Source organism: Parus major, chromosome 3, assembly GCF_001522545.3.
Source record: "Parus major isolate Abel chromosome 3, Parus_major1.1, whole genome shotgun sequence".
Taxonomy (NCBI): Eukaryota; Metazoa; Chordata; class Aves; order Passeriformes; family Paridae; genus Parus; species Parus major.
The window spans coordinates 90,259,356-90,282,271 of NC_031770.1; the positions used below are offsets into that span (position 1 = coordinate 90,259,356).

At 33.5% G+C, this 22,916-nt stretch overlaps 2 protein-coding genes across 3 annotated transcripts in view; one reads left to right on the forward strand and one right to left on the reverse strand.

Moving 5' to 3' along the window:
* The window catches only part of ANGPT2 (angiopoietin 2), a 41,857-nt gene extending 25,208 nt beyond the window's left edge, over positions 1 to 16,649 (forward strand). For both annotated transcript variants that reach the window (XM_015621624.3, XM_015621626.3), the window contains 6 exons: positions 1,247 to 1,479; positions 3,720 to 3,847; positions 9,969 to 10,070; positions 10,597 to 10,763; positions 13,882 to 14,012; positions 15,362 to 16,649. In XM_015621624.3, the coding sequence (XP_015477110.1) occupies positions 1,247 to 1,479; positions 3,720 to 3,847; positions 9,969 to 10,070; positions 10,597 to 10,763; positions 13,882 to 14,012; positions 15,362 to 15,522 (922 nt within the window). In that variant the 3' untranslated portion in view covers positions 15,523 to 16,649. The remainder of the gene's footprint in view (positions 1 to 1,246; positions 1,480 to 3,719; positions 3,848 to 9,968; positions 10,071 to 10,596; positions 10,764 to 13,881; positions 14,013 to 15,361) is intronic.
* Positions 1 to 22,916, reverse strand: part of MCPH1 (microcephalin 1) — a 129,494-nt gene that overhangs the window by 63,338 nt on the left and 43,240 nt on the right. Inside the window, exon 12 of the mRNA XM_015621623.1 lies at positions 20,377 to 20,454. Within this exon, the coding sequence (XP_015477109.1) occupies positions 20,377 to 20,454 (78 nt within the window). The remainder of the gene's footprint in view (positions 1 to 20,376; positions 20,455 to 22,916) is intronic.

The window sequence follows — 22,916 nt, forward strand, 5'->3', positions numbered from 1 at the left end:
TGTAGTACACAATGATCCTAATGATTAACCAGGTCATTGCTACAATTTTTATCAAATGTAGTGAGAAAAATAAACCACTAATCATATTCAGTGTTCCTTAAGAGTCAGTGTTTTGAAATTGACCAATATCCAACTATTACTCCTGTCCTTTTCTGTACTTGGCTGTTGTCCAAAGGCTCATACCTTTTTTCAGCTAGTTTCATTTCCATATCACCGTGGTCTTATTTTACTTTTGGCAATAAATGGTTTACAGAGGAATCTAAAAGCAGCAATAACAGTAAGTTTTCTCCTTCAAAGCAATGTTTTTCAATGAGAACCATATGTGCAAAGTACTTTTTTCTTTGAAAGAATTAGCTTAAGAAACCCAGGAGACATGTTTTGACATTTTTGTTCACTACTCTACTACATTTATATATGTTCCCTAAAGGTTTTATCTACCAACTTAAGAAAAACAAGCATCCTTATCAAATGGAAAGCAAAGGAAATAGTGATTTTTAAAAGGTCACGTTTTCTGGTGTTGAACTCAGCAGACTTTAGGTTACCCTTGTAACATCCACATAAAACACAAAAGCATTGTTTCTCACCTAACAAAATACAATCTACATTGAACTAATCTGCTTGAAACATAATTATATATAAGGTTCAGGATTTTTTTTTCAGTAACAGCAGTGGATTTTAGGTGAATTTCTCTCTTCTGACTATGCGTCTTTTAACATCAGCTTTCTCAGAGTCTATATCAGAACAATTAGCAGTAAAACAATGTTCCTAGCCAGTTCCCTAATAATACCAGCTCCAAAACTGGAGAAGGATAATCCATCTTCAAGTAGCTATTTGCACTTTCCCCTGTCTTAATGCCATAACATTTATATTAAATATGTATTTTATTATAGGATATTTGAAATGTTCAGTTACATCTTTAAATAAGTTTCATCTTTTAATAGGGTAAACCTATGAAAACTTAGTCACTTTATCTTTTCTTTAATAATGTTGAATTATCAAACAATTATTACACTTTTAAAACCTGCAATACAGACTTTAGTAGATAATATTGGTTATTAGTGCATTTATATAATAAATTAAAGCATATGTATCAAAACTAAACTTTCATTTAGTTGTCTACTGCTTGGATAACATCAGAGAATGAAGTTGAGTGTTTATGAAGAAAGAAACTTATACAACATGCTTGATTCTCTTGACATCATCTCAAAATTGTTTCTGGAGAGCCTAATTATAATCTTTTATTTAGCTTTTTAGAAAAAAGAGTTCTTGAAATGGAAGACAAACACATGCTTCAGCTGAAGTCAATAAAAGAAGAAAAAGATCAGCTTCAAGTCCTAGTGACCAGACAGAATTCTATTATAGAAGAACTAGAAAAACAGTTAGTTACAGCTACAGTAAACAACTCAGTTCTGCAAAAACAGCAACATGATCTGATGGAGACGGTTCATAGCTTGCTTACTATGATATCAACACCAAACTGTAAGTTAAAGCAAACATGCTTATATCATTTCAGTGCTATTTCCTAATTCGTGTACAATGGTACCAATAGTCTTACAACTAGTTCTGATACACTTCTGCTTTTCAAAAGTCTGTATTTTTTGCCTTAAATTCAGCATCTGAATTAATTAACCTGCTTTTTAGAGGGTGGGAGAAACAACCACATTCATGTGATTTCTTTTCAACACTTTGTTTATCTTCTCTGGTTTGTTTATCTTCTTTACCAATTCTTCAGTGGTTCAACAAAATACAGCTATGCCAAGTATCATTCATCTCACATGGCATTCACATGTGTAGCAGTATACACTCCCTTGACCATGTATCTCTGTGAGACTGCTTATTGTAGGCCTGCAACTTTTCTTCCTGGCTCACAGATACTGTTTCTGCCACCTCTCATTGCTTCATGTACATGGAGTTCATCAAAGAAAGGACGAATTATAGTGGGTACCAAAGGCACAGGAATAAAATAAGCACAGGCATGAATTAGCCCCCAAAACCAGAAAGCACCAGGCCAAGGCAGCAGGTATTCCCACAAGTTCTTCACCAAGGTATTCTTGTTCATCCTAAAAATCCTTCAGCCTAGCAAACTTTATAGGCAATAATCTCACCCCTGAATGCCTGACAACCCTGCAACAAATCAGCATAGCTTCCAGATTTATGCAGATTAATGTGCTCCATAAAAAACCCACACAAACTATAAACTGGAAGTTATGGCTACACAGGATTTAAACATTCAGTGCCTTGAGTTTCATGTCTGATATGGAACTTGGACAGATTAAGAAGCTGTTCTAAAAGACTGTAGAATCTGGCATACTTGCCTGTAAAGTTCTCAGGGCTGAAAATACACAAGCATACAGTACCTCTAAAGAAAAGATTTAAAATTAAATACTGGGAAAAAATGTTAGAAGTTGTTATTAGAACTTAAAAGACATTATAGGTGGTCTATGATACATTACTGTAAGGTGGATGACAGAAAAAGAAAAGGGAGTTTGGAAGTCCTCTCTTTTAGCATTGTCCTATATGTTATTATCATAACATAGGTTGTAGGTTTTCCTAAACAAAGTAAATTCCAGGGTTTTTTTTCTTAATAACTGACGCTATTCCCTTAAATACCAAGGCTGTACATGTTCCTGCTGATGTTATCTGCTATGCTAGTGCACAAATAAGTAAACAAGTCAAAGTCATGTTGGCTACAGCACCATTAAACCCAGAGTGGAAAAAATAATGCGTGTTTGCCAAAAAGACAAAATTAGCAGGGAAAGCTTCTAAGACAGTATGCAAACAATAGAGTGTGGAAAAGCAATTAAAACACTGAATGTGTTATTTTTCTATTTAAGGCAAAGCACTTAAACAGGTAAATAATGAATAACCAAGCTAAAAAGAACATAATAACCAACTGTAATATAAGCACGTATTTATATGGCACCTAAACCTTTGTAGTAACTGATGGTGATTGTTAGATTAAATTAAAAGGGAAAATACACAGAACCAACCCCAAAAGGATCAAATATGAAATATCAGTCAGCAGGCGAAATGCCAGGAAATTCCAACCTCCACAGTTAATAAAGAACTGAACAAAAAGATGAGCCTTAGATTATTCTGTTGAATAAGTAGGCTTAGACATACGAAAATGTATTTTTTACACAAATGAATTCCAGAAGGTATGTCTTTAGTGAGTTGGGCTGAGCTACCGAGCTTCAGCTAGGTACATACAAAGTTGTTCCTGTTCAGCACAGGGGCAAAAAAAAAAAAAGCTTTAAACTTTTTAAGGGTAGTTCCACCAGCCTGATGCATTATAAAAGGTTTCACAATATAAGAGTACTGGCCAAAGGTCATTATTAACATAATCATTTGCTACTTAGATATGTATTTAATAGTAGTTAATGCATGCATAGGTTGTAATGCATGTAGGAGTCCAGCCAGGACAATGAGTGGAAGCAGAAACTGTTCAACTAAATGAGATGCAGTATCTTGACTTTTCTCATTCAACATACCAAGTGTTGGAACTTTTCAACCTATCCAACAATCACAGTCCTATCAGAATAATGTCTCTAAATGATACAAAGTAACAACACACATAATAAATACCTTGATCTGTCATTTCTTTCAGGACCAAACATACTTTTTTGAACTGCTTTAAGCCAATTACACCATAAATTGATTCTTAGTAACTTTCATTCATCTCCTCTTAATGCTTTCAATTTCTATTGTATTTTCTACAGCTAAGAACAACTTCATAGCCAAAGAGGAACAAATCAGCTTCAAAGACTGTGCTGAAGCTTTCAAATCTGGACTGACAACAAGTGGAATCTACACTTTAACAGTTTCAAACACTGCACAAGAGAAGAAGGTAGTATGTCTACAAAGAGCTACCTAGGCATACTGCATGTTAAAGGTTATTTGATCTGGCAAATATGATATTTTAAAGGGTAGTTAATTGATAAGTTTACTATTTATCAATTTTTTTTATAAGTATTTCATCACTCCTAGATCTGAGTATCTCACAGGAAGAAAAAAGTCCTTCAGGTGAAATCTTGGCTCAGTTGAAATAAATAACATTTTGTTATTTGTTTCACCATGCCAGAATTTCATTCTTTTTTCCACATAATTAATGTAATTAAATTACTAAGGAGCTGTAATTTCTTCATAAAATCTGTGACTCCAACAGAGTTGCTCTGCATGATCTGCAGACTCCTGTCTCCTTTAAGTTCTTAGTTCCTTCATATGCCCAAGGCTCTTCAGGTGGCAAAAGGAGTTAAAGACAGGGGCATGGAAGATTACTCATGGATTTATAGTCATGAAAGCAATCTAGTAGTACTGGACTCATGTAGGGGTTTCAGTTCTTTGTATCATAGAATTTTAAGGACATTTATATAACAATTAGATTAACTATTAGACACTGTCTAACAGAGAGGACTTCTCTGGAAAATACTGCTCTGGAAAATACTACTACTAATTCATAGAAAAGATGAGTTTGCAGGTGTTTCATTAGATCAGTTTAAAACCCTCTATGGATATTTTTTTCCCGATGTGTTTACTGAAATGAACTTCAATATCAGTTTAAATTAAAGCAGTATGCCATACCTCTGTAGAAGAGACCTTGGATTATACACTGGATGCCTGACAGAGATGCTCCATCTACTGAAGTAAATAAAATGATAAAGCCTCAGACAGTATAATTTAGTAGAAATAATCAATGGAATTTGAAAGGGAGAAAAGTCCCAGGTGGACTTTGAGGATAAAGAACTAAAAACCTGGAGGAGTGGGGGCTCACATGATGAAGGCACAGCAGGCTGAGGAGGCTAAGGGACATATGAATATTAAAAAAATGCTTAATATATTTCTAAGACAAACAATAAATAATTTTATGATGTTTTTATTTTCTAATTTCTACTGTAGATATTTCCTTTACACAAAAAAATAAATATTTTACAGAATTCCTAAGGCTCTGCTTCACTGCATCAGAAAAATTAACAGAAAATGTAAAAATGCAGTGGAAAAAGAGGTGCAATATGGAAAAGGAGTTGGTAAAGCTCTGACAGAGAAAGCATTTTTTTCCCAAGCAAAAGTTTAGATATAAAGTTCATCAGTGACTAGCCTTTGAAGTACCAGAACTCCATTTAGCCTTTACACTTACAAATGTCTCAGCTGAAAGAAATAAGCAATTTGTTTGGGTAAGATCTAAAAAATACAATAGATAAAACCTGTAATTTTTGTAGATATATCTAGAGAAATTTTTTGCAGTCTGCTTCACATGGGAAAAAAAAAAGCTGGTTTTCCTTTGGAATAATCTGGACTAAATATATCCATTTCACAAGAAAATTAGTTACGTAAGATGCAATGAAGTGTTTTACATGAAGCTGAATGGCATTTAAATAGCATAGATATCTAAAATCACAATTTTTAAAGCTAAAGGAGATGAAAGCTCCTGCATCTCTAAAGTAATAGAATGCAACAGTCCTTATTAGATGACTCAGGAAGGTTTACATTCCTTGGATCTCTCACTATGACTTGTCTCAAGCTTATATTTTTGGTTTTAATTTTACTGTCAAATACAGTATAAAAAGCATGCATATTTTCTAAGTTCATGACATATTACAGAATAAAAAATTGTCATAAACTTTTAACACTGCATTTTCAAAAGTACAAAACTACAAATTTCATAGACTATAAAATACTAAATGCTTTACATTTGAATATGGAGGCTTAAAATACTTAATGAAAATACCCACTTTGGTAATATACTAGGTTAAAAAGGCAGTTAAAATGTAATAATTTCACTTAGTATTAAACCAGTCATTTAATAATATTAAAGAATTAAAATCTTAGTCTGTCCATTTCAGATAGAAAAAGACAGGGAAGGTTTGACTTACCGTATGACATTGAAAATAAGAGACTAAAAAGTTTTAACCTGATGCTGATTTTTTATACAAATATAAATGCATAAGAGGAGTTGTCAAGGGAAGTGAAGGTTAGGGACAATCAACACGTTACACCATTTTCAGCTGTTTATGATGTGGCTAGCTACTCAGACCAGGAAACAGAGTGACCTTTTTTATTTGCCAAAAGTGCTGCACTGCTGTTTATGTTTTCGTCTTTTCCTCTTGTAACACCTTCTGACCTCCCAGCAGGCTTATAAACAACTTCAGTGTAATCTGTAACTGATCCCACGTTACTTATTTGTCTCCCATCATAATCCAAAACTAAGGAATTGCATATGACAACTGAGAGGAAAACAAATATTCAATTCCATTAGTATTTTCAAACTTTCCTGTTCTGCACCAGGACAAAAGCTAAGTACTTTTAGAAATGCTGAGGAAAACACCAAAGGACTGCTGACACAAGGAAAAATGGCAGAGGCAAAACTATGGAAAGTCAATAGTTCTATGCTTACAGCAACCTCATGAACCAATTAGACTGTAGTTGTTACCTAGTCACATTTCTAGGAGATAGAGATAGCAGAATACAAAAATCATTGGACATAATGAGTCAGAAGACATTATATGTCACTGGACATTATATGTCTTATTATGTCACTAGACATAATTACTTAAGTGTTCATAAAACAGTTGAAAGTGATGCACAGGGTCACTGCAAAGATGTGGCAACTGCACTTGCTTTGCTATAAAAACTGCAGTGGCTCTTCATCCTGATAACTCAGCCTGAGCCTTACCATTCACAAAGTAGGTCTGAAAACACTTACACCAAAATACCCTCTTACAGTGCTACAGCTGCTAGAACTGTAAGTACTGAAGCAGTTCACAAGATACATCAAATACTCCCCGATCTAATTTGTTGTAACTTGAGAGGCTAATCTCTTTGTTCTTTTTGGCATTTGTTTGAAGACTCCTGCTGCCTGCCTAATCTTGGTATCTATTTTTACTAGTTTTATAAAACGTTACATATCTTTCTTTGAATATAAAACCTAGAATAGGTTGAAAGATCAGAAAAGTTCTATTCTAGCAATGGGTGTTAGGAGAAAGACTTAGAGTTGATTGACATTAAATTTTTGGTGTGGAAAAATTACACTCCCAAATCTATGTAAACTTTTAAAAATTGTTACTGGTAAGAAAAATCAACATGAGGTTTTTACGGTCATCTCTTCTTCAATTTCTCATTATCTTTTTCAGTTCCTAGCAAGTTGCTTTTTTCTTTGGGATCTAATTTGCTGTACCCCAGCATTTATCTCAAAGCATCTATAGAATCTATTAAAGCTAGTTGTTTTACCATTCACTTAAAAAAAAATGGATATTGCCTGTGACAGGAATATTTTATGATAGACATTCACAGCCATTCACTATTTATATTTTAAATTATCTCATTATAACAAAATAAAGTGCTATTTAAAGCATTGATTTTTTTCAAAGTATTAATTCCAACTAAATTGAAATTTAGATGATAGGTGTAAAGGAAATTGCACGTAACATTCAAAACCATCAATTAACATCTACAATAGCAATATCAGACTGAACCCATCACTCAAATAAATTAATACATAGCCTCCAACTGTACACAGTTAAAAACAACATATTTCAGAGAAGGGTGAAACAGTTCTATTTTCTTGCTTCTACAACCAGTGATATTTGATCATTGTTAAATCAGCTTTTTAACTAGTATTGATGCTTAAAAAAAGTATTTGCATCTGCTTTAGCCCATTCCTAGTATCCCTCTTCATAGCCCTCTGTGGAAATTAGTTTCCACATACACATTACATCATGAGTTAGCCTTCTAAAACAGACTGATCTTCTCTTACAATACTTCCTTTTCAGCCTTTCCTTTGAAAGGAATTTTTTTTTAAACTAAATTAATTTATACACTATTATCAAATTTTTACCAGTCATTAAATACAGATGTTAGTAAAGCCAAACAAAAAATAGACTTTGAGGTGTAAGGAATTGCTTACATCCGTATAAACTGAGGTTGCTGCTTTCAATTAAATTCCATTCACAAGACAAACTTTAAAAAGTAATCCCTTATCCAACTCTTTTCCTTACTTATTTTATCTTCCCTAAAAATCATCTACTGAATGTCTTATGATTCTCTGATGTTGAAGAGTTTGCTGCAAGCTGAAAGTACAGTATCTGCTTTGGATTTCCAATGAGCAACAGCCTGTTGAAACACTAATATATTTGATATTTGCAGCTGTAAGGATTTTTTTTTCATTTCAAAGGTCTGACACCCTTCAACATCATATATGACACTGCTTGAACGGTGAATACTCTGATTTATATAGAGATGTGAGTGTACAACATACGTACAATACACATACCCTAAAAGAGCCAACAATATTGAAAACTTAGTAAGGAGCACACTTTACTTCCCAAAATGACACACATGACACTACCAAAGCACAGAAGGAAACTGGCTTCTCTGAAGTCATACTTTTTCAATGAATTTCCAGAATATCTAACAGTTCAAAGAGCTCAAAACTGATAACTGCTAACACTGGTAAGACAGTCTCCCATAGAAGAGGACGAAAAAGACATTACAGCTTCAGTGTTACCCAGGCATGATTTGGGGCATTTATAGGCATAGTGACAAAGCAGCAGTGAGGCAAGAAGTAAGACTACTCAGAGGACTGTTAAACGAAGAAGGAAACATCCAAATTCATAATGAAATACTTGCCTAGTTTATTTTAAAATTATTTACTTAATTACTCTACAGATGAAATATCCTAGCTAAGTGTCATAAGTCAGATCTTGCCTATACTACTATAATTGGGAAGACACAATTTCACTTATTGGATGAAAGATCTAGACTACAGATTAGAAGTTAATGTAGTTTAATACTCAAATTAGAATTCAAAAATTTTCAAAGATGTAAAGTGATTCTGGAGAAGGCTTTGAACTTCAGTATCTTGGCAGAAAGTGGTAAAAAATATTAAACTTCCAAATGAGAAAACATTAACTGAGAATTCTTCAAACAGGAATACTTGTTCAAGAAACTCAATATCTTTCTTAAAGATAGTATTGGTACTAACATGCAATTTAAAGGGATACTGACTTCAGTTTGACTTTCACTGTACTGTCATACACCAGGTTAGCTCCACTGACTTCACTCATCTAGTTATAAGTTCTGTTAGTTTTGGAAAAGCAGAATTAGATGCAACAATTTGAGATCCTTTCTCAGGAAAAATTGTACTAGATATTCTCATATTAAAAAACAATTATTATTAATTTATCCCCTACTTCTCCCAAACATCACTCCAAAATTCCCATTAATTTCCAAAAGACTTTTTTCCCATCAGCATTTCCCTGGTATATTGGCATTTTCAGTAACACCTTTCACGTCTGACACTGAAGTGATTTAATCTGGGAGACTGATTCAACAAGTCACCTATAAACTTGAATTTTACTGTGCCAGGGATACCCTTATTGGGTATGCTAAATCTGAGTTCAGTGAACTGTTTCTTACATATCAGTCTTTTCAAATTTTTAGGAATAACTTGGCAAATTCAAAGGTGATTTATGAACATTTGGAAACATCTTATAGGTGTTACTTTTTGTTCAAGCATAGAAGATGTTCATCGCAGTCTGTATAATAACATGGCTTTAAGACACAGCTTTCAGATAATACACTTAGATTTAACTTTGGGGTCAGACCACTTGCAAAGACACTGAACAATAACTGATAATAAAAATTGTTTCAGTTTGTTCATTGCCTGAATTTAACAGTATCTATACTTTGAGAAGTCATAGGAAAGTTGAATGTATCTCACAAAAAAGATGGATAAGTGAAAAATGTAATTTGTTAAGGTATTCTGTTAAGTGTGATATATACTAAGCAATCACATTTATTTGTGGACAACCACAACTAATTTGTATGAAAGCTATGAAAACTTGCACTTTTAGGTTAACTCATGTTTTGCACACGATTTGCCACTATACAGAATGATGCAAATTACATGATTTCTGGTTTTGTTTTGCTGTGTGACTGCATGCACTTAGGCTGTTACATGCTTACTCTGGTAGGCCTACTGTGACATGGAAACTGGTGGAGGAGGTTGGACAGTTATTCAGAAACGAGAAGATGGCAGTGTGGACTTCCACCGGACATGGAAGGAGTACAAGATGGTAAACAGTGTTCTCTGAAGCCTGAATATCAGCTTTTATTATTTGAAATCTAATATGCTAAAGTTATATTTATAGCATCTTTAGAATGTAAGCAACTTTAAAAAGTTGTCTTTGTCCTCAGATGCTCATTTTGAAAATGTCAAAGTAGTATAAGTTGTTTGGCTAAGCAGACTTGCAAGTGTGATGTTTGTTTTTAAAGAGAAACCTTACTTTTTTTTTAATCAACTCTTCCATCGTATGTCTACATTTTTTGAGATGTTTATATTTGTGTTTCTAGTGGCAACAGTAGGAACTGCTCCAAGTCTACTAAGTAATATTGATTCACTGTTTCAGATTCCTGAGCTTATCTTTGCTGAAATCAACTTTTTGAAATATTACAGATCAATAATCCCCATCGACACAGTAAAATTCTTAATTGACAGGCTGAAAACTATTAAACCTAAAAACTGATAAAGTGATCATTTCAAACTGGAAGGAAAAAAACCTACCCTAACAAAGCTATTTAAATATACAACTTGAATTACAGGGATTTGGTGATCCTGCTGGGGAGTACTGGCTGGGAAATGAGTTTGTTTCTCAACTGACTAATCAGAAGCGATATGTTCTTAAAATACAACTGAAAGACTGGGAAGGAAATGAGGCATATTCATTGTATGACCACTTCTCTCTAGCAAGTGAAGAACAAAAATACAGGTAAGCAGAAAAATCAGATCTAATTAAAAAAAAATTCTGATAGCAATCCTTCTAAACTGTGTACGTGCATGGCCTTATTTCATACAAATCATGACTATTTTCCAGTTCAGAAAATGTTTTCTCCATATTTCATCTTTTGCCTAAAAACATAATTTTTTTTTCCAGAGGAGAAAATGTGTATTTTACTAGTGCATCCTGAGTGAGTATAACACAAAAAATGCAAAGATAGTGAGATAGTATGGAATAAGATAAGAATCATGTGCCAATATAGTGGGTGACAGTGCAAAGTCATTTTTGACTGACCTGCCTGCAGTTGCTATAAAATCCTGATTCCCTGCAATAAATACATTTCTGGAAGGTGGATGACTAAAATGAATTATACTGCAAGGATTTTCCTTGTCAGTGGCTTCTAGGAACTGTTCTGTTCATAAAGAGCACACTGAGGTGATGTGGCCTTAACTTTCCATGAGCCATTGGCTTAGATTCTCAATAACTCTCCTACCTGTGAATATGGAGCAAATGTGCATTTCACCCACCACTAACTTGTCAATCTAAACACCAAATTTTAATGGACCTATTTTTATGCTCTAATCCTGTAAAATGTAAAGGTTCACAATTTCTTCTTAATTCTTGGTTAAAATAAAAAATAATACAAATTTTAAATAAATGTTTTATATAAATATTATCATAGTATTCGTTATACACTTTAAATAGTATCATAGCATTACACATTTTGAAATAGTGTCAACCACACCTGAAATATATGGGCAGTTCATAGCTCATTCACCAGGTTCTCAATAAATAGTTTGATTTATTATACAAGAAACTAAAGTCTTCACAGTATAACAGATGCTTTCCTACTACAAGAAATGTAAGAGTCATACAGACTCATGGAGCTTTGGGTGACTGGACAGAAAAATTGTCTGCATTTAGATGAATTTCGCCAAGATCTCTGGCAACTATTTGTTGTACATAAAGTCAACCCAACACCTGAGAGAACTGACGCTGTTATTTCAACTCAGATCTTATATGCAAACAAAGCAATTCAAAACTATCAGCATCTGCCCCCCACAAAATGTTAGATCTTAATGCCTTGGTAGTATTTAGTTGTCTCAATTCCAAAGTAAATATTTTTTCATCTGGAAACAGTCAGAATCTACAGCAGATTTTATTTTTTTTTTAAATAATACTTTAAAATACTTAGAAAGGCAACTTTTGCAAAATGGGTGATTACCCTTGTCCATTTACAATAGTAAAAGATACTTACTGAAAACTAAGATGGTAAAAGCAATTTTATTACAATATGCAATTAAACAAGTAATTAATCATAAAGGGGAGTGGTTTAAAGAATATATTTAACATTATGAAAAAGAAAAAAAAACCCTAAGAAAGTATTCAGTTAAGAATATCTTCCATGCCCCACCCCTGGCAGTGCTTAAGGCCAGGCTGAATGGGGCTTTGAGCAACCTCATCTAGTGGAAGGTATCCCTGCCCATGGCAAAGGGGTTGGATCTAGATGATCTTTAAGGTCCCTTATAACTCAAACAATTCTATGAATCTGTGATCTATTACATTAAAAAGATTAATACATTCTGAATGCTGGAAAGATTATGAGTTGGCCCATAAACCGAAATTTCTTCATATTAAACTGAGATCAGAATGGACTTTGTTTGAATCAAACTTCCTGATATCAAAGCTATGAAGTCAAACAAAGGTTGCTCAGGGTTTTTCATTTGGATTTTGAAAACCTCCAGAGGTAGAGATGGCACAACCTACTTGTTTTACCTCAAGGTAAAAAGTTTTTCTGATATCCAGTAAGAATGTCTCATTTCAATTTCCATCCACTTCCTTTCATCTTCTGTTTTACCTTTAAAAATTATTATTAATCATAAGTAAATAATACTATGCTTATATTAAACTTCAGATGATATTTGAAGACCCAGCCTAGGCTCATATATTATACTTGGAACCTTTAAAATAATTTAGGTTAGAAATTGGCTTACATAATTTTTAACTCATCTTAAGAAACAACAGTGATTTTTTTAAAAGGTAATTTAAAGAAAATCTGTAATGAACTGATCCTTTGAAACCTAAATGAATAAAAATGAATTAATTATATTTTAAAATAGGGAATATAAAATGGGTTAAAATAATCTGTTAAACTACCGAAGACCATTACTATCATAAGCAGAAAATTATATGCAAGATGTAGACCGACTAGGGAACAAGTTACTTATCCTGAGAGTCAGATATCCTCTTTAAACAAGTAGAATACTTCTGAGAAGCATAAGCTATTTGATACAGAAATGCAGCCACTGAAAAGATACTTTTTTGTATCTTTTTGTATACTTGTGGGAGCAGAGGGTTCAAGTTCTCCCAATTCAAGGTAACACAGGAATAGTTGTGTAATTGCCCTGCCCAGTTTAGTGCCCCGTCTCTCCCTACTGAGACTGCAGTGGCACTGCAAGCAGATCCCAACAGTAGCAGCCTCAGTGAAAGGCTTCATATACCTTGCCAGGGAAATGAAGCAAACTGAAATACTTGTGATGAGCTAACAAAATTTATGAACAATGTGAAAAGGATGAGTAGTTATGACAGTGGAAAGGGATATGAGAATACTGAGAAACTTGTGAAATATCATTCACTAGCTCATAATCAATACTCCTGGTAAGGCTGTTACCTCATATATATATATATGAGGTTGTAATGCTAAATTGCTGTGTTGTATAAACAACAAAATAGGAATAAAAAGTTTTGGTTTAAATATTTGAATTTAATAAAAATAACTGCATGTACTATTGCACTGAAGAACAACAATGCACTTTCAGTATTAACAAATGCATGATCTGTATGAAAAAATCTTAGAAGTTACTATCTACTTGCTCTCATTTTCTTCTATTATGACATGAACAAACACATGTTCATTAGAATATAGTGCTGACCATTTCTGCTCATATGAAAACATTGTGCTGAAAAACAGCTTACAGCAGTACATTGGCCAGAAGAGAATTAAACTACTTGAACAGGATATTTACTGCAAGTTATTCCATCATTATTTTGCAGACAACTACCATCAACTTCCACGTAATAATTGTTTTTCCATTTTTCACTTCTACAGGATTTACCTTAAAGGACTTACTGGGACAGCGGGCAAAATAAGTAGTATAAGCCAACCAGGAAATGATTTTAGCACAAAGGATGCAGACAATGACAAATGTATTTGCAAATGTTCACAAATGCTAACAGGAGGTATGAATGTTTTTATGTTTCTCAGTCTTCCTATTTTTATTGGCACTGAAATTGTCTATGAGATAGTGATAATTTTGACTTAGTAAATTTTGATCTTTAAAAAAGTTCAAACTCATGGATAGATAAACTAGTATGGTGACTCCAGATGAAATATTTTACCATTTGACAGAAGTTTGTTAAAATAAAACAAGATAAGTTAAAACTGGAGGGAAAACAAGTTGAGGGACAAGAAAATCTGTAATTGTAGAACTAATCAGAGACAGCAGATTCCTCTTCTGAGGAATGAGTACACTCAGAGATGAAAACACAACTCCCTGCAAAAACCCTCTTTCAGAGATTCAGCTTGTCAGTGAAATGGGTCCTGATTCTTTAGGCACAAGCCCTTTCCCAAACTACCCAAGGAAAAACCCCCAAGAGCTGCTGGGTGCTGCAAGTGCAGCAGAAGGGTACAAGAATTTAATTCTGTATTTCAATATAGTTATGAAGTGGTAAAAATATACCACAGATATATCTACATTTTTCTAATGATTTTTCACTAGTTATATTTGAGTTCTAGGTGGTGTTTTTATCTTCAGCTACACAAGTAATTCTATATAATTTGTTAATCTGGAATTCCACATTCTGAAATGTAAACAAGTGCCTTGTAAATTTGGCTTCTCTTCTGTTATCTCTTAAGCAATTGTTAATTTTCCTATAGCACAGGCTGCAAGAAAAAAAGACAGCTTCAGTTTATCCGAAAGGATAGTTGGAGTACTGCCCTGCAAAACAGAACACACACACTATCGCCACCATAACAGAAATACAAAAATATTATTTTACTAATAAAAATAATTTTTTAATATGACCTACTAACAAGTCAGGACTATACAGATGCAAAATACATTTGGGCTGTTTTTTTCTCCTTTTCCTTCTTACGAAATTCCAGGAGGTTTCGAACTGACCTGCCCAGAGTACTGAATAATTCCTCTAGAAAGAATTAAGAAAGGAGTTTAAATGTGTGAAGAACAGGAGTTTGCCAAAGAGTAGATAAAACCAAAGGCAACTCAGTATTGTTATAGTTCAAGTTGTGTTCTGCCTTCAGACTGTCAGAAATGTTTGATGTGGATAATAAATTGATTGAACTTTCCCTTCTCATTTTTCAAATACAATATATTGCATAAGATTCAATAATATGTAGTTGATACATAAATACATTTCCTTCCTGAGTTTGGGGCAAGAATTTTATACTGGCGCTTCCAAATCATAAGAACAAAAAACTGGGTTTAGTTTTCTTTCTCAGTTCCAGAAACAGTGACCTTAAATACTATTTTGAGAATTACTTCTGCTGATGTTTGTCTTCTGTCTTGCAGGATGGTGGTTTGACGCATGTGGTCCTTCTAACCTCAATGGAATGTATTATCCATTACGACAGAACAACAACAAGTTTAATGGGATCAAGTGGTACTACTGGAAGGGCTCAGGATACTCTCTCAAAGCTACAACTATGATGATTCGACCAGCAGATTTCTAAATGCTTTGTCTTTATGTGAATTATGTATTGTATAGTCTTCAAAGACTTTACCAAGCAACTTGTCTCATTTTTTCAAGCCCAGAAACATGCACTAGTGTTCTGAAGGGGTCAGTTCAGTACAGTTCCTGAATTGCAATCAATTGCTTTGATCAGCTAAAGCCCATATTATTCAACCAGACCTAAACTCTAAAGCACCAATCTGATATAACAGTAATTTGGCCAAATGACTCAATAAAAAGAACATCCAAGAAACCATCAGACAACTTAAGGACTCTGTTTTACTGACCATTTATGTTATGTATGTGTTAGTAAATAACTGGAACTGTGAAAAAAACCCTAAAATAGTTTTAGGAATATGCATTTTGCCTCACCACTGAACTTAAAACATTAATATAAAACACTGAGCTAGATCTAGAACTATTTATCTTTCTGTGTCATGTGTGCCCTTGATGTACATAAAAAAAATAACATTCTGTAATTAGCTCAATCCTATACTTAGGGAATACATTCTTTTGCCCCATAGTCTCCTATACAATCTCTTACACTTATTTGAGGATTTTTTTCCAATAGCCTATATGACAATGTTTAACTGAGGACAAATAGCATTTCAATAGTTTGCATTTATTTTTGGGAACTATCATTTACAAAACCCATAATTTTTTTCAGTCCATTTCAGTCACTGTCTTTAAATTACAGAAAATCCCTACAAATTACAATATAGCATGTATTCCTATACATTTTTATGAAGAATGCACTTTTTTTCTTCCCTTGTCATTTACCTATAAAATAACTGATCAGTATTTTATAAACTGAGACAACGGCATTAACACCAGATGTCTGGTTGTCTATGACAATCATTTATCACCTGGTGCTGTAATATATCTATATGTTTTGTAAAAATAACCTAACTGAAAAACATATGCATGTTCTTTGATACAATTAAATTTATGCTTGTGACTTAAGATATAAATGACTACATTTTAAGAACAGGAAGAAAAATAATCTGAAAATTATCTAATGTCACACTAGGGTTTTCTTTCAGTAAAGTTAGGGCTTCTCCCTAAAAGTTCTCTGTAGGTAGGCCCTTAATGTATGCCACAATGTGAATAAATTACTCTACTAGGTGATCTTTGTTTTTTTTCTCCCCTTCATTTTATTACTATATGTTTTAAAACTCTGTACTAAACACTGTGAATCAGATTGAGAAGATGTTTCTTCATACATCACAATAATTTAGTAGAGGTTTTTCTCCAAATTAAGTTTAGTTTTTAATTCTCATGCTTATTCTTTGCCTAATATTTTTGTAAAACTTTGATTTCAGCAGTTGACTGAATTAGTTACAATGCACAAACTTAACCCAAAACAAAACAAAAACCCCAGACATGTTCTGAAAGCTAACTTAACAAAAGGTATTTTAAGGGCAACAAGGCTTGTGAAGGGTCTAAAAAAGTATTGTATGAGGAGGGGGTGAGGGATCTGGGGTTGTTTAGATGGAGGAGGCTCAGGGGGCACCTCACTCCCTACAATCACCTGAAAGGAGATTGTAGTTAGGTGGGGTCTGGCTCCCCTTCTACTGTGCCAGCAGTGACAGGCCCAGAAGAAATGGCCTTAAGCTGAGAGAGGGGAGATTCAGATTAGATATTAGAAAAAAAAAATAAATTTTTACAATGGTCAGGTATTGGAACAGGTTGCCCAGAGGTCATGAAGCCAGTATCCTTGGAGGTGTTCAAGAAGCATTTGGATCTGCTGGGTGATGTTTAGGGGTTATAGTGAAAGTGCTGGGTAGACAGTTGGACTGGGTGATCCTGTAGGTGTCTCCCAACCTTGATGATTCTATGGCTCAATCTTGAGAACAGTAAATTGTTTTGAGAATTGAGTTTTTGAGATAGTTTTGAGGAATAATAATTAAACAGTTTTGTGAAATGTTTTTATATTGACAATCATTAAAGTTGCTGATTTTGAGCAACTTGAGTTGGTGAGTACCCACCACTCACACCACCACCATTCTTCAGTGAAAATCTGCCATCATTACTAAGTGTAACAGAGACAAGAAATATTTCTAATGTTACTTCATGATCTGATTTTACATAAAGCTAAAGACTGTAAATTAACAGTTTTATTGAACTCTTCAGTCACTGTCTGAAGAGTTCCATAAAATAATCTCTAATGTATTTGAATTACTGTTTAGTATTTTATTGTTTTTTATAGCAAACTTGTAAGCATATACGTATCCCAAACTAAAAAAAAACCAAAAAACTTCCCAAATTGTTTTCGTGAATTTCCAAGAAACGTCTTAGACAGCAAGGCTAGAAGAGAGGTCACACATACCAACAAGCACACAGCATACCAAGAGAAGCCTAAAGAGTTGTCATTTTTCAGCCTAGAGGAGAAAAAGGGAAGGGGAGACCTTAATGGTACCTACAACAGCCTGACTGAAGACATAGGAAGGACAAAGCCAGACCCTTCTTGGAGGTGCTCTGCTATGAGACAAGAGACAGGGACAACAGGCAGTAAATACAAACTGGAATTGGAGAAAGTGAATTTCCTTTTCATTTATTCATTTATTACCAGAAGGATGGATTGGACAAGTCCCTTGGAGACATGTGTTGACAACCTTCAGACGTCCCTGGTAATCTAAAATACTTCATGATTCTATGAAATTTAATAGAAATGCTGAGTCTACATTACTGCATTTCCTGTGTTGCTACATTTAATCAGACAACTAAAGAAAATATTCCCAACATTTGTGATATTAAGCATATCTACACCAATAACAAAAGGAAAGAGAAATAAAAGCCAACAAAACAAACAAACAAAAGTCCTCCAAAATGTTCTTAAAAGCCATGATGGCATCTGAATGCTCAACCTAGCGAAGAAAAGCAGTGTTAACTTCTGGTTAACACTAACTTTATTTTAATAAGAAAACCTTGTATGAAAAAAATAATTTAATATTGCATGGCTAGTTTTGATTTGTTGAAAAGCTTACAGAATCTGAGGCTTTCTGATGACTATTCTGGGAAAGTAATCAAAAATACCGATGTAGACACTGAATGGATCAATTGTTTAATGAGACTTAATTTTGGGGTAAAAAAGATCAATTTATCAATACAAGTGTAAAATTTTAGAGTGTAAATGTCTTTAAATGACATTTCATCTAAAGAAGATTGCATGGCTTTAACTCCGAACACCACAGTGAGGCCACAGAAGGACAACATGTCAGAAGGAAGGCAATAATAGGAAACAGAAGGCTTCAAAACCTGCTTTGGACTTGGTACAAACAAGCAAAACATAACAGCAAGGTAACCCCTACTTTTAATTCCTTCCTGTAATCAAATAAACAGTATGTGAAACTAGAATGTACTTCTATTTTCTCTAAGTGCTTTTTAGGAAGCAGGAAAGAAAGAAGAAAAAAAAGCAAATAAAAAAACCATTCTGTATCAAATAATAATTGTATCTTAAAAAAAATAAGGCATCTGTTACAGTAAGAAATTAAGAGGGACTAAATAAGGGTATGATTGGAATGGTGATGGAAATATTGCCTTGGACTCCAACTTTGTTCCTTTGCAAGAACAGCACATTGCAAAAAGAAGTGATTCAGGTTCTTAGCACAACCCTAACTTCCCTCAATTTCACATTCTCACCATCTCTCAAATTCTCCTTACTTCTGCTTCCAGAATAAAACCTCTAAATGGAATCTCAAACACAACCCCAAGAGGAAGCACTTCTAAAGAATGTTTTGTACATTGTTACTGATAGCATACTTCGTAATCAAGATAGTCTGAAAAGAAACAGAAAATTCAAAGCAACTTAACATGAAATTCAGTGTAGATTTTTTCATAGAAATACAGAGAAGTGGAAAAAAGAACATGCTTCTAATTTATTTTTCACATTAAGTTTTACAATTCTTACTGTATTTGCTGTATACCACAATCTACTTTCAAATTTTATTAAAAAAATATGAAATAATGGATAATTAATTTCTTTAGGGTTATTTGAGAATAACTGCTTCATTTTCCCTAAACTTTGAGAATATACAACTTACATCATTAAATAAAGCTTCATGTTGAATATGTAAATTTACATTAGTTATAGATTTAGAAAGAATGCTAAACAGAAGATCCTAAAAGTTAATAAAATTACAGTAGAAATAAATTTCATACTCCATTAACTGTACTTTCTTCAAAGCCTGTATGAAACTCTGAGAAATAAATTGCAGACACTAATTTAGTGGAGGGAAAATTATTGGAATGATTGACTAGTAGCCAGCTAGGATTCGACCTTTTTTAAAACCAAAATAGAATTCCTGTTTAATAAATTACAATACATGAAGTGCACTGAAGTCTACACAGGTACATCATGCCCCCACATTTCCTCTTTTGCACTAGCTCCCAATTCAGTACTTGAGAATGATTATTAGAGGCAGGAAAAATACTTCATTTTTTCCAGCTTAGTAGTTCTAGAAGACCATAGTAATTTTCCATTGCCCAAGTAATTTCTGGGCCAAAAAAATTGAGTCCCTGACCTTCAGATCTTTCCATTTGGCAATAATATGCCCCTCCAGTTTGTATACAGGTACAGATAGAAATAAAATTAAAGTATATTTATACTTCAGTAAGATGCTGGTTTATTAAGGTGTTAATTAGTGAACCAATATTTTGCATTTTCCACATGTACCAAAGGTTTTGCATACATTTCAAAAAATAGTGGATGAAGAAGAAAATAATTCCTTGCAGTATCTGCTTTAAAAAATATTTTTCTAGTAGGCTTTCTTATTCACAAAACCTATTTAGAGGGAAAATCATTTCCCAGATAAACAAAAGAAGGTTCACAAGCTTAAAGGACCATTAAACTTACAGGAGCTGCAGGGAAGCTGGATGAAAGTTCATATGGTTCCTCTGAGATCCAGTGGCCTAATTCCAAAGACCACAGAACCTAAAATAAAATAAGTGGTAAGCAGAATCTTAAAATTTCTAAAATAAACTTTTTGAATGTGTAATTAGAAGTGACAGTGCTGTTACAATAGCTGGTTTGCTATTTCATTTATCCAAACCAAATGATTTGCTGAAAAATCAATAAATCAGAAAGATACAAATTTTACAACTAAAACAAACCATTGAAATATCAGTCAGTACTTCTACGCATAGCTATATTAAAGTTTAAAACATTGTGAGGATATTAGAAAATTCAACTGTTTTTAATCACATATTGCAGAGCAAAAATTTGAAAATGGAAGTTACAATATATGAGTTCTGTTCTCTCAGTTCAGTAATCATTGAATTTCATGAAGTTCCTGTTGGCTTATTCTCCAGCTTGTCAAAGTCCATCTGAACAGAAACACCCATCTGGCGTATCAAACACCCCTCACAGTTTTCTGTTTCTCTCACATCTGCAAATTTGCTGAGGGTGCATTCTTCCCCATCATCCAACTCATAAATGAAGATGTCAAACAGTACTGGACCCCTACTACTACAAGGATTATGCAACTATTGCATAAAATGCACATTATATATATAAATCATCTCGCAAACAAGAATAATTCAATTTCTCTCTCTGTGGTATCCTCCTTTGTCAGTGTCATATGTTAGAGCACAAAAAAAGACTGCAGAACACTAACTCTCTAGAAAATACATAATCATTTGTGTTCAACTGAGCTCTGAAACACTGGATCAATACCATCTTTAGAGACTAGTAACCCTAAAACTGTGGCCCACTTGCAGACTTCTGCTCCCATCAGGATCAGCGCCAACTGGTTAACAACTTAAAATGGTCGTATTTCCAATTTCTGTGATACAGTATTATAATTTTATTTTTTGGTAAAACTTTCCATCCAAACTACTCCATCCAGCATTTTTTATGAATTGATTTTCTAAGCATTTTTCAGAACAATTTATCATAACTTGCAGTTGGTTTACTATAATATTAGAAGCTGCATGGGAGAGTATTCAAATACTATCCCTCAATTGTTAAAAGCATTATCTTAATGGGAAAATGGAAAAAGATAAAGTTCCTACATTGGCTATGCACTTGAGTCATATAAAGAACATTCTACTCCTAATTTGTAGACAGTCTAAATTCTGAAGCCCATTCTGATGGAAGATGAGATTCTTTTCCTTATTGGTTTTGTAAGTGGTGAGCCATGAAGCTTCTCACAGAGGTAAAACACAGGTATCTTTGCCAAGTTTGTTCAGTGTCACTCAATTCAACAACTTTTCCCCTTCACAGGTATTTAAGCTTCACAATGTCTCTTCTGTAGTTGCCATCTGGCACCCTTAAGTTCAAAAAAAGTAATGTTACTAACCACTGAGACATCCTGTTGCTCCTAGAGCAAGTGAAGCTAACTGAACAAGCACAAATATACCCCCAAAATGGGATATGTGGAATTTATCAGAAAGGCAACCCCTGTCTTAGGCTAATTCTACCTCTTTCATATTTTCCCTTAATAGCTCTCTAGCAATTTCAAATAGATGGAGACATTAGCACAGCCATGCACTATTAAACAGTTGTCATTATTCATCTTAGAACAAACTGAATTTCATCAGTGTCTGAAATTATTTCCATGCTTGATTCACAATAACTAAAATACTCTGCCATACAAGTGCATATATTATTAGTTTTAATTTAGATGATAAAATGCTCCCTTTTAAAATTGTGAACAAGTCTATGAAATATTTCCCATAGATAAAAACTGGCATTATACTGAGTGCAGTAAAGTTATCCTTTACAATGTTACAGCTCACAAATGGAAAATTCTGAACAAATTGATCATAAAATAGCAATGTAAACATTATAAAATAGCCTAATTTCATGTAAGAAAATAAGTTTCTGTAAAGAACTCTTTTGCCCTAAAACTGTTGCTACAAGTAGTAAATTGCAAATTCAATTTTCATAACAAAATTATTTTCTCAATAAGTTCTGTAGTTTTCAGTCCAAAGTATCTTATGCCTGATTACTTCCAGGGAAACCAACAACATCTAATGTGAACTTCTACAAAAGCTGCTGCCTTGTGTGAAGTGACAAGTGATGTTTGACTTGTGAGGAGAGGAATCAAATTTTTCAGGCTATTGTAAATGAAGAGTGATTTTTTTGCTGACAATAAAAAGCAGCATATCCTTAGACTTATTGCTAAACTTGATTATAAAACATCCAAAGAATATTATGTTTACTTTTAGAAAAAGAACAATCAAATATTTGAAAATGCTACAGCTGTGCAAAAACAGAAAATAATTTCTACAGCCTTTATATTATACCAAATATAAAAATAAGAGTTAATCTCATTAATAAATCAATGACCTTTAAAAAAATATTCAAGACCTAATAATGCATTGCAGTGTTCAGCTAAGTATTGTAACTTCTTAAAAAAATACAATTAAGACTGCAACTTAGGATTGTAAGTT